Source organism: Macaca nemestrina, chromosome 13, assembly GCF_043159975.1.
Source record: "Macaca nemestrina isolate mMacNem1 chromosome 13, mMacNem.hap1, whole genome shotgun sequence".
Taxonomy (NCBI): Eukaryota; Metazoa; Chordata; class Mammalia; order Primates; family Cercopithecidae; genus Macaca; species Macaca nemestrina.
This window is the reverse complement of record NC_092137.1, coordinates 30,624,964-30,638,410: the sequence shown is the minus strand read 5'-3', so window position 1 is coordinate 30,638,410 and position 13,447 is coordinate 30,624,964. Positions and strand designations below refer to the sequence as shown.

General features: G+C 36.7%; 1 protein-coding gene across 14 annotated transcripts in view; it reads right to left on the bottom strand.

The window, feature by feature from the left end:
- LOC105479704 (lysocardiolipin acyltransferase 1) overlaps nucleotides 1–13,447 on the bottom strand; it is a 232,971-nt gene that overhangs the window by 70,657 nt on the left and 148,867 nt on the right. For all 14 annotated transcript variants that reach the window (XM_071076457.1, XM_011737857.3, XM_011737855.3 and 11 more), the window contains one exon: nucleotides 13,297–13,413. In XM_071076457.1, coding sequence (XP_070932558.1) covers nucleotides 13,297–13,413 — 117 coding nt within the window. The remainder of the gene's footprint in view (nucleotides 1–13,296; nucleotides 13,414–13,447) is intronic.

The following is a 13,447-nucleotide window of genomic DNA, read 5'->3' as shown; positions in this document are numbered from 1 at the left end:
ACTCTTATTAATCACCTCCGTCCCCTTGTACCCCACCATCATCAGATTACCTAACCTCTGATCTGACAGAGAGCACAGGACCTTCCTGCAAAGCATCCCTCACCTTCTCACCACCTACTCCCAACCATAAGGTACTATTTTGGGGTAACTATGATGATGCTAAAGCCAACAGGTCTTATTTTATCTTAGAACAAGTAGTAAACTGCTTAGGAAGGTAATAAACTCTCTTAGAATACTAAGAAGGGAACAATTTACTCACCAGGCTTGCAGTATTTATAAAGTCAAACAAAAATATATATTCATGCTGAACCTTGCCTCCTGCCTTACAAAATGAGGGTCCCTCTTAACCTGATTTCTGTTCCTATCCTCTCCTGATTTCTCAGAAACCTGCTCCATTGTTAATCCTTTCACATTCAGCTGTTCTTCTACATAATCTTCTCAGCATTTAAAAATGCTAAACTCTCTTATTCATCCTTGATGCAGCTTCCCCTTTCTGTTGTCTATGCCCCAGCCCTCTCCCCTTCATCAGGAAACTCCCTGTAGCAGTCATCTAAACTAGCTATCTCCACTTACATCACTCTTCACTTACATCTGGCTCCTGTTGCCTCCATTCTTGTGAAACTATCCTCTCTCTAAGGTCACCAAATACATTATAGTTGCTGCACCCAAAGGACACTTCTCAGATTTTATGTTCAAAGATGTTACTAGTACCTAAAATCCAGATAAACCGCTGATATCTTATAGAGCATATATCCATTACAGCCCATGGATATCCAACCTTGCAAATAGGCCAACTACGCTGGAAAAGTTTGATTCAGATCAAATTGATATTTGCAAGTATAAAATTATGACCATTTACAGCCATAAACATTAAAGACAAGATTTACTTGTTTAAGTCTCAAAACCATTAGTAAAGACATAAGACATTTCTCCAGAGTTTCTTTCCTAGGAAACATCTTTGTAATTGGGATGAATCATAGTCTTTTTCCTACTATATGCCATCATATAGTCTGTAAATACCTCACTCATGGATCAAAGGAAATGTAAAAAACATGAGGTATAATTACTTTTACTGAGTCTCTTTTAACTGAACATAATTCATGCAGAAGTCTCAAAATAAGAAACTATTTTGGGATAACTATCATGATGCTAAAGCCTTATTCTAAAGGTCTTATTTTATCTTAGAACAAGTAGTAAACTGCTTAGGAAGATAATAAACTGTCTTAGAATACTAAGAAGAGAACAATGTAGTCACCAGGTTTGGAGTATTTATAAAGTCATAAATACTAGAACTTTCACAGTTCCTACTCTTTCCTATGTAGTTTGTTAGAAGTGAGACTTCATGACAATTAAGACTACTTCTCTAACTTAGTTCTTGCCACATAAAAAGGCTGGTCTCCACTGCTGAGTATCTAACCCTGACTATACTCTCCCAATTTCTTTACCAATTCAAATCCTGCCATTCCTCCAGATCAAACTCAAAGTCCTATTCCCTAAATTCTCCTAATCTGCCAGCCACAACTCTTTTCTACTCTGCACTTGTATGCTGCTTCTGTGACACTGGATCACATACTAACCTCCCAAATTTATGCATAAAGATGTGTTCATTATACATTTTTATTCTGATACTGTCACTAGTATGCCTTGATCACATGATATTAACTACAACACATAGGACTTACCTAAGAATCAGGTCATATGCATTTACAACAAAGACATTTTCTTAAAAATACTTAAATATAAACACCTTTTGTGTATACAACTTTAAAGATAGTATGTACAGGGGAAGCTTTTTGTAGTATGTTTCTCCTTTGCCTAAACTCTATTCATCTGTCAAGTCTAAACAAAAGTCACAATATTTCCTGTCAAGTCTTTCTTAATTTCAGTTCTTACTAATGTCCATCCCTAAAGTTTTAAAATATAAGCCTTCGTTAAAACTAATCTAGGCATATAAGAGTGGCTACTGTCTCCTTGAATTACAAAAGGAACAGGCCAGGCGCCATGGCAACAGAGACCCTTTCTAATGAATTTAAGAAGTAAAAAATAAGTTATGAATGAATAATGGAACCAACATGGTAAAGATGCTTTTTACTGATCCAAAAGGTTATTAATAATTTCCATAACTAAAATTAATTGGCAAACTATTTGGTAATTTCTTTTGGATTTAACATTATGAACCTGTTGTGGTCATTAAGACACCATTCTGAATGAAAACAAGTAAATCTTATGAGCTAGAAAAAAAGTGTTCAATTCTTTTTAGGCACCATGGATTATAGATTATGAGTAATTTCCATGTACTCACATAAGGAACAGTATGAAGTTCCTCTCCTGAAACATATGGTCAAGTTGGTAGATCTTCTATAATAATGACATCTAAGATCAGTCCACAAAAATAGGAGTGTTTGTTTTTTAGCTTTGAGAGGTGCTAGTTAACTGAACGTAGATCTGCTGCCAATGAGTGATAACTATGCCTAGAAAAGGCATTGACTAACACTTCTTCTACTGTAAGTTAGCTCATTACCACTGTAAGTCACCAAGAACTTAATGCAATGAGAAAACTACAGGAAAGCCCGTTTTGCCTTGACTTCTAAGGAGATCGGTGCTAAGGCTCAATGTTTGACTAGGAGGAGCAGCTTTCCTTAGCTTGGATAATACGCGCTTTCCCTTCAAGTCCTATGCACATACATACTTTATTACCTGACTTTGGCACGCTGGGCCACATTTCACTTATTTAGCTTCTGCTAAAGGCCATTTAAAATTCTACGATGAAACAAGGAAGATATAAGTCATAAATAAACTATGACTATACAATAGGATTTTAAAACTTTGGTACTGCAGTCTCACAAGTTATCAGAATTTCCACATGGAACCCCAAATTACTTTCAGCCTACATTTACACAATGCAACATTAACCCAAAGCATTCTAAGTTTTTGGAGAGGAAATCTGTCACTTCAAAGAAAGTGGCTGTGAACATAGAGATAAGACAAACAACTATCAACATAAATTTCTCACATTTAAGGTCTAAGAAATTGTGTGGCAGCCTCACACTTTCAAAGGCTAAGTGTTTAAAAGTTTACAAATACCCATTTAGTGTACGTAGACTATTTAAAAATGTTATATATGGTAAATAATAAGGAATCACAGACAGATGTTTACTTAACAATACTCAGATATTTCTTAGTGAAAAATATTTCAGTCATCAAAATCAGGCAGGTAGCATGAACAACAGAGGTAATTGCCATGGTCAAAGACAAGAAGAATAGCACAAATATGAAGCTTGCTGTCAAGACAGTAAAGACAGTAATCTTTTTCCCAAGGAAAAATATTAAAATGAAAAGATGCAACACATTGTAGATTACTGTCTGTTAGTGTATTATAACCAAATGAGACTATCACTGGAAAAGGTACTTCATAAAACAAAAATTGAGAAACAAATGTAAATTAGTGGTTTCATTTTAATTTCCCTTTCAAGTACCATTTCCTATGAAAAAGAGATGAGTGAACCACAGTGAAATTATGTGGATTAAGTTATTAATTATCACAAAATACAACACTTAAAAATATGCATTTTGTGTACATATGCACTTCTGATGGATTCTCAACGTCAGTAATCTTACCAAGTAGGATCATCCTTGGAATTTACCCCATGTGGCCAAATGCAATACTCTTGTGTGGAGGGAGTGAAAGTCACTGAGAACACTTAAGCTTTACTCTCCTACGTAACTTCACTAGGGGAAGGCTGCTGATTTAGAAGTTACTGACATTCTTTCAATGTCTTGCACTTTATGCAGTGCAGAGTAGCCAACGTATGATAAATGAACCTGGACTAGTTTTGCTCAGCCCAGATTCTACGACAAGGTGAGTTTGCATGCTTTTTAGCAGTCAGATATGTATAGGGAGCCTATGTGGCAAAATATATATAATAATACATTGTTACATGATATATTAATATAATTTTATATAACATAAAAATATAATCTATGCAAAATAAAGTGGAAAAAACTACTTTCATTTAGAGAGTTGTGCAAATAACTTTCAACATTAATAGGTAAACAATTTCTGTATTTAGTTTCGTATTTTTTACAAGTGAGGTATATGAATTTGGTTTTGCATGTGTACACACATATACACTCCAGCAAGTGAGTACTGTTTTAATATTGCTTTGCAATACTCAACACAAATATCAATTATGAAAAAATGCAAAAAAAAGGTTCTAATAATTGGAAAAATGCAGATAGAATATTTTGAATAAGGAAGAAAAAATCGATAAAGCTAAAGAAAAGGCACAGACTTTAGAAATAATGAAATGGACATATGTCAACAACAAAGAAGAAACAAGGTAAACCTTTTTTGGACAAACCCAAAAAAAGAAGCATATATATTCACAATGAAACTGCATACTGTATAAAACCAAAGGGCAGGCATAAGCTCCTGTTAAGATGAATTTCTGGATTCAAAGGTCCACGGGGTTCAGACTCAGGTCAAAATCTCACCTTGGCTGAGAATTTTGCTTTTCATATGAACAGGAAGCTAAAGTATATTGTTACATACATTTTGCATATTCACTGAAACTCTCTTCTCTATTTTACTGGAAACGAGATTCTAAGTACATAAACATGTAGTGCCCATCTGCCACACAGTGAGTAAACAGCATTGTGATGACACAGCTACTCACACCTTCTGCAGTTGTTTTCTATCTCTCACTTTTGCCCTCCAATGGGAAACCAACAAAATTATTTCAATGTACGTAACAGTATTCTTTATAGTCAGTGTACAGTCTACAGAAAGTCATCACTCAAAGGCAATTCCACAAATTTTACTCACAAAAGCTGCTTCCAAAATTCTGAATTTTGAAATAAACACATTTTGTAAAGGTCACTGTTATCAGCATTTTTCAGTGTGTCATTCTTAAAAAATATATTAAACATTATACAGCGCACCAATATTTAGGCACAGACATGCCTTATGAATAAGTAAAATACAACTGTATATAATTTTCACTCATCTATGAAAATGATAATCTAATAAAGAACATATATTTTGAAATTTTTTTTTTTTTTTTTTTTTTTTTGAGACGGAGTCTCACGCTGTTGCCCAGGCTGGAGTGCAGTGGCGCGATCTCGGCTCACTGCAAGCTCCGCCTCCCGGGTTCCCGCCATTCTCCTGCCTCAGCCTCCTGAGTAGCTGGGACTACAGGCGCCCGCCACCGCGCCCGGCTAATTTTTTGTATTTTTAGTAGAGACGGGGTTTCACTGTGGTCTCGATCTCCTGACCTTGTGATCCGCCCGCCTCGGCCTCCCAAAGTGCTGGGATTACAGGCTTGAGCCACCGCGCCCGGCCGAAAATTTTTTATTAATGGTGCTATAAGACACGCAATAATTATAACCCAGACCTACCTTTCACAATAGTAGGCATTTTTATAGCTGGCTGGTGGTAGAGAAATAGTATATAATAAACCCAGGGCAGAATTTTTCTCCTATTGAAGTCAAGTGGTACAGAGAAACACAAGGTTGCAATAACTATCTGTTTAACACCATATTAGAATCTGAAACTCATTGAGATACAAATATAGGAAACATTTAATTAAGAACCACATTTCCATATTGAATTTTACATGATCACATGCCAAGACCTTATTCATTTAAGTTACAAATGACGTTTTTCTGTAATTCTCTTCTAATAGTATACATAATCCAGAAAAAAAAGTACCCTTTTATCCTCCAGTAGTTAAAAAAAGAAGAGAGTGTCTTAAGATAGTTATTATTTGCTGTGCATCTGCCTCAGGTGGCCCTCTGGCACTGCCATAAATCTCATCTGTGTTGCAATGAAAGGACTCCATATAAATTAAAATCTGTAAGTGTCTGATCACTAGACTGAAGGGGGTAGGAAGAGCTGCTAATCAGATGTGCATATGTGTGTATGAGAGAGATGCTAAAATTAGGTCATCTTTAAGAATTTGTACCAAACTATAAATTTATTGAGTACCTATAATATTCCTGGCATGGTATTAGGACCTCAGATATAAAAACAAATACGGCACAGTATCTCTATTCTAAAGAAGCTCAAGTCCAATGAGAGAGATGGACTAAAAAAAAAAAAAAAAAGCCACTAAAAACCTACTGGTTATTAACAGAAATGTATAGATTATGATGAGAGTAAGAAGAGGGAACTCCAATAACCTGGAGAGGTCAGAAAATTGTTTGAAGTGGAAAAGACACTTAAGCTGTCTGGAGGAACCCATGGGAGCTAGCCAGATGAACAGGAACAGTTTGGGAGAAGAAACAGCATGAGTAAAGTGTGTCCCACATGACTGGAGTGAAGAGAGGGCATGAAGTCACAGCAATAAACAAGACCAAAAGAGCCACACAGACCAGGACCTGAGCTTTCAGCAATAGTCCACTTACTATGTGCAAGCATTGCAGAGGATACGAAAAACACATACTCCTCACTGTTTTCTAAGGACATGCTGGCAGATCTCAGTTTGGAGGGAGGCCTTCAATTCATGTGTGAAATCTCAGTAAGCTCTGTAATTTCCCTCAGTCCAACTCCTAGATCCACTTACTACTATCGCCCTTGACTCTGCAGCACTTCATGACACAAAGTATCTGTAGAACAGATGCCTTACAAAGAAAAATCAAACTCAGCGTGAACTAATTGTCATCCAATCCTCAGTGAGTGAAATACTTTTTAGGGAGAATCGTTTGAAGGACATGCAGTCTATCTATACCTTTAGAGTTGAGACCCTCTAAATCCATATAGAGTCTCAGTGTTTTGAGCTTTTATGAGACTGCTCTTTCTCATGTAATGGAATGTGTTTATTCCATTAGCCAACATGGACAACCATGATGAGTCTATATGGAGTAGTCCTAAAAATTTCATTGTATTTCCCATAAAGATGCTGTTCAGGATCTTGGTCATGAAATGTACAATGTGCTCTTTGTGAAAAGCCATGGGAGATATTCCAAGTTTTTCAAAAATGCTTCTTTTAATCATCTGGCTTGCTTTGACCTTATACACATGGTCAATGATACTTCGGTTTCCTTGTATAAAAGGCACAGAAAGCTCAGGGCCAATGTTTGGACTCGTATTATACAGGAATGTAGAAACTTATAACATGTTTTGTATAGTAACCTCACATCTAGTTTTTAAAAAATTTACCCCTATTTTCCCTTACCTTGATTTCTTCTCTTACTTTTGGTGCTGCTGCTATTATTATTATTTTTATTTTATTTTATTTTTTTTGAGACAGAGTCTTGGCTCTGTCACCCAGGCTGGAGTATAGTGGTGCAATCTCAGTTCACTGCAACCTCCGCCTCCCAAGTTCAAGCAATTCCCATGCCTCAGCCTCCTGAAGATCTGGGATTAAGAGGTACGTGCCACAATGCTTGGCTAATTTTTGTATTTTAAGTAGAGATGGGGTTTCGCCATCTTGACCAGGCTGGGGCACTGCTATTATTATACGATACATATTTATGTTAGCCATTTTAAATCTTTATTGGAACATAGGGTATAAAATTACATTGACCAATTAGTTGATTGGCTCAAAAAATTTGAAGGGTATCTATTATATGCCAGGCCCTGTGCTAAAGGCTTGAGAAAAAAACAGTCAATGAGATAAACAACTACGCAAGTGATACTATAGTAAGAAAAATGTACATAAAGCCAGTAGGAAAAGCATTCATACAGGGAATATAAAGCAAGGTACCCAACCAAGCCAAACAAAATCAGGAAGGTTTCCTGGATGACCTGTTATCTAAGGTGACATCTACAGGTTGAGGAAGAGGATACCGTGGCGAAGCCTCAGCATACTGTGCACTCTGGGAAAGAAGTGTGGCTCAATAAGGCTAGAACAAATGGTACAACTAGGGAGACAGGAGATACGGCCAGAGAGGTAGGTCATAGAAGGCCTGGGTAAATCATGTTAGAGTAGATTTAACCTTGGAATTCTGTGAGACCTGACTCCAATGCCTGGACACCTACCTCAGTGTGCTGCCACCCTCATTTAGAAAAAGGCTTGACTCTGGCTACAAAGTGGAGAAAGGACTGGTTAAGGCAAGACCAGAGCTAGAAAGACCAGCTGAGCAGCTGTATGATAATTCAGAGAACATACAATGAAGGCCCAGACCAGTATGGCATTGCGAATGAAAAGAATTAATTTGAGAGATCCTTAAGGGGTAGAACCAAAAGGCCTTGTTTGGGATTTCACAGCATGTGAAAAGCAGAGCGGGGTGAGCCAAGAATGACTCCCAGGTTTCTGGCTTGTGCAACAGGGTCAATGCCTTTAGTTTCTTCTTTATTAATTTTCCAATTTTTTAACAGTAAGTACGTTCTGTTTTTACAATTTAAAAAACTATTATCTATTTTTAATAAAAAATGAACCAGTGTTGAGAAAATCAAGTCATCAAGCTATTTCTGCAATTTGATGGCAAAAAGAAAGAAAATGATTGAACCAAAATTTTGTTTTCCCTCTTTCAACCCAGGTTCTGCCAGAGAATGGAACCACAATTTGAAAGGACAGAGAGTTTGAATGTCATGTTTTGTTTTGTTTTTTTAAAGATTAGAGAAATGGAGGAGGAACTGGTAAAGGCAGAAATCAGAAAAATAAAAGAGGCTTACAAAAAGAAAATCCTTTATATATATATTTTCATTTAAACAGAACTCACAGTAGAACCAAGGATATCAGGGAGAAATCTTGGAAATAGAAAAAAAAAAAATCTACAAAGAATAATTTTTTTTTTTTTTTGCATTTGAAAAACTGTAAGCTTATTATACAGTGGAAAGAACATGAGCACTGGAATCAAAAAGACTTGAGTTTACAGTTCCTCTGCTCAGCAGCAGTATGACCCTGCGAAAGTTGCTAAACAGAGCCAGGCTCCACAGGTGCAGCACAGGGCAAACTACCACCTAGCTTAGGTAGGAGAATTAGGGGATACGTATGAGTGGTGAAAGAAGTAGCGATGAGTCTAGGTCCCCATCACCAGATTGATTCAATAGGTCTGAGCGTGGACCTCAGTATCTGTATTTTTAAAAAGCTCTATGGTTGATTCTACTGCATGGGCAAGGTAAAGAAACGTGCACAACTCAATACCTGGCACAGAACTTGGTGAGTGTTAGATGGTTGTTTTTAAGTACACAGATAGGCTTCTATCCTTTTTCATTAAGGCTATCATGACTTTTTTCACTAAACACAACAAGATCTGTCCTAAATGAGCAGCTCAGATTTTTCGCTGGAGGGAAAGTGGGGGCGAGGTGGGCAGTGACTAAAAGGAACAAAGAAAACAATATGAATTCCCTTTATGGTCTAAAGCAATACCATGGCATTTGAAAATTCAACATGAAGAGACATCAAAGGTCTCTGACATGCGGTCATGTATACTTCTCCTGGGGCAAATCTGAAGAATTTCTGCTTCATGACGTGCAGGTCACCAGGCCACTTAGGTGATCTGGGTGCTTATCCACTGATCAGTGTACAAACTTCATTTAGGTTTTGTTGCACTCTATCATGTTCCTTGTAAAATGGTCTCAAAAGCTACTAAACTACAAAAATATTTCTAAAACTGAGGAAATGGAAATTGTCTCAGAAAATATTCTAGCAAATGTCAAAAGTCTACTGTACAACCACATCTTATTTAACATAACGGAAAGGTCTTATCCAATTTCATAGTTTCCAGCAATAAAAGGCTGTATGAAAAGGTCAGAGTGCATGATATATAATGCACCCAATATTTCAATAATTTGTCTTTCTTCCTTGCCTCCTAAAACATGCTGGCTGTTTCGAAAGGGTAATTGAAATGCCACCCTGGGAGAGGCTTGCTGACTATTATAAATGCAATGTGAGCCACACAGAGGGGTTTCTGTTGGTCACCTTTAGTCCTCCACTGTAGGCCACAGACAGACTGGATTGTTAGCTCTAAGCACTAACCAAAAATCTAAGAAATTAAAATAGTTTAACAATGCTACTGAAGACTACGCTGTCTATGATTGGTATACTGCTTTTATTTCCTAGGTAGCCATCAACTTTCTCAGAGCACATGAGAACTATTGTAGACAAACATCAAGAGTCCCACAAACAGGACTGTTAGACACTAATTATGTAATCTGCATGTTAAGTCAGCAATTCTCTCTCTCTGAATACAAACTGAAGAATTTGGTTCAGGGGTGCTGATCCAAATTACCTAGTGGGAATTTAATTTTTATTTTGTGGTTAACCCTGTATTCCCCTGGAGTAATAGAGGAAAGATTACATCCTTCATTCCTTTATATTTAGAATTTAAGCATATGAGCTAAGTATGGATTGAAATATAAACTGCTTTCTTTGAATTCAAAAACAAGTATTTCAAACCTAAAACTCGAACAAATCTATATGATCTCAAGTCTTAATATATGAGCTTAAAGATCAGAAAGCCAGGCTAGGCCCCTTTCTGAGTCTTAGATTCCCATTCTAAAAGGGAACTCTGGACTAGATGACCTCCAAGATCCTCCTCACCTCCGATCACTAATGAAACTTCTCTATTTATTCACTTGAACCCCAAGAAATGAGAGTTGCCCTCAACTCCCCACCTGATGCCTCCTTGGCCTCTGCCTGCTCTGCTCCCCCCCCCCCATTATCTCAGGCAGCATCACAACCAGCCGCCTGGTGACTACCATCTCTCCGTGTTCTGGCCATATAGCTTCTTTTTAAATTCTTTTCCTATTAAACTCTTTCTTAAAGAAAATATTCCAGCTCACTAGTGTTAGAAAGGTGCCTAATGATCTGGAGATTTTGTTAACTAAAATCATACTATAAATACAAGCAGCAACTAGTTACAGTAGAAAGAACATGAGCTATTCAGTTAGACAAAGTGTATTCCAACAATTTTGATGAGGTTCTTTACCTCAATTTCTGCTTCAGTGTTGCACAATGAGATAAATATTTATAATGGTAACTACCACGTACAGTTGTTGTGAAGATGAATTGATCATGGGCATATAAAACATACAGCATAATGCTAGGTACCTAGTAAATGCTCAGTTAATGTTAGCTGCTATACTATTATAGTTATCCTCATCATATTTTTTATTTTTATTATTATAGTATACAAGTCCCATTCTATGTTTCTAACAAATAAAATCATCTAACTGTTGTTTTCTAACTGAAACAAATGGAATCATCTCTTTTTACTGATATGGGAGGGATGCTGGGGAGACCAGCTGCCACAACTGGCAGGAAAAATTACATATTGTGGTTGCTGACTAGTGCTTGGAGTGAGGACTAATACACATTCACCAAAGTTATAAATCAGTTTGCTACTAAAATATTTTCCAGATTTCAAAACAGAGCTCTATAGATTGTTCTATGATATCAGAAATACCTTTAAAGAAATCATTAAATACTGTAAAATGGAAAAACATTGTTGAATGAGAAGGGTGAGTCTAAGTTACATGCCACAGTAAATGGTATCAAATTAAAAAAAAAAAAAAAAAAGCATCACTACTTGAATGTCTTCGTGCCTCTCCACCCCACTCCACAGGCATGAAGAACCATATTCTCCATGAACTTCCATGGGTAGATGGGCACTCACTAAGCACATCCAACAGGAATGTCAAGCCCACAAGTCCATGTCATATTAGTTGTAATCACAGAATTTCAAAAGCAAACCAAACTAATATGGATAACATTTTTGGTTTACCATAGCATGTGATTTCGAATTGATTGTGAACCTTTCTTTAAATCATGGGTACGTGGTTATAAATATGCTTCATCTTGGCAGGTTATACTTTTTATCTTAAAGCATATTAAATCCTAAAAGAACAATAGTGATGCCACTGAGGGAAAGAAGAACTTCGTACCTTTTCTTACATAATGGTTCAAGACTTTTCATGTTATGCACAGCAGTTTTATGAAAATGTATCAGTTACCAGATGAAGGTGGTAATTTGTCACAGAGATCACCATTACAGAATATGCTTACTGGAAATCAGAGTGAAGAGCAGAAATGTGCAAAAACAGTTCTTCTGTTAGCTGACTGTGGGCTTTGAATTGTTATAAAATTAACACTTCAGTATGTTTCCAAATAGTTACTTCATATGTGTGTTATTTGTATGTACAAATGTGTATAAATATATAAACTTGCAAATATGCAGAACTATAATTAAAAAGTACAATTGGTTTTCATTTACATCAAAACTTAAGCATTTAAATGGGTGCGACATCATCAACGGAATCACTTTCTGCTCATATATGCCCCCGAATAGACGTAGTTTGAAAGAAGTGTGATATGAGCCACAAATAAGGAAGAAGAAGGTTCTATCCCTGACTCAAGTAACCTGTGAAAATGTACTTACCACAAGGTGGATGCCAGTTCTACTATAAAATAGTAGAGGCAGTGGCACTTCCCTTCCTACCAACCAGTTACTTGGTGGACTGAGTGAAATAAAGTAAAATTATTTTTCAGATTGTTATATTTCTCTATAGCTTAAAATAGTAAGAGAATGATATATTCTCAAACCCTAAGAGCTGAACATATGGTTAGTTTAAGTGATAAGATTTTTTTCTTTTTTTTTTTTTTTTCTTTTCATGAGTACTAGAGGAATGGATTAAGTGATAAGATACTCTTAAGACACTTTTGGCTGGGTGCAGTGGCTCATGCCTGTAATCCCAGCACTTTGGGAGGCCAAGGCTGGTGGATCACAAGGTCAGGAGATTGACGCCATCCTGGTTAACATGGTGAAACCCTGTCTCTACCAAAAATACCAAAAATTAGCTGGGCGTGGTGGCGGGCACCTGTAGTCCCAGCTACTCGGGAGGCTGAGGCAGGGGAATGGCATGAACCTGGGAGGCGGAGCTTGCAGTGAGCCAAGATAGCACCACTGCACTCCAGTCTGGGCGACAGAGTGAGACTCCATCTCAAAAAAAAAAAAAAAAGAAAAAGACACTTTTGCCACTTGGAGAAATATCCTCAAATGGAATTATAGCCTAACTCTATACATACATACATATATACACACACACATACACACACACATGCACATATACACATATGCTATATGTGTGTGTATATATATAAAAGTATGTAACATAGAGTTATGTCTGTTCCAAAAAGGGGGAAAGAAGTTTTTACAGAGATCTCTTTTATATCTCTCAAGAATACACGGCAAAACATTTTAGTACATAGGTCAACTTGGAATAAAAACACAGTATCTCATTTCTTGAGATAAAGTATTAAAACATATTTTATAAACTCTAAAGGGCTATATATAAAGCTTAGCAATTTTTGCCACCTTCATTAAAAAGTACATGTTGAAATGGGTGCTTACCTTCTCTTAGACGGTCTACCACGAAAGTAAAGCCTGTAGTTCTTGGATGTAAAACATATTCATATTTCTGAAGTCCATTCTTTTCAGCAAATGCGTTACTTCGAGCCTTGCTGTTTTCTAAACAAAACAATGGACCATTATAAATCATAAA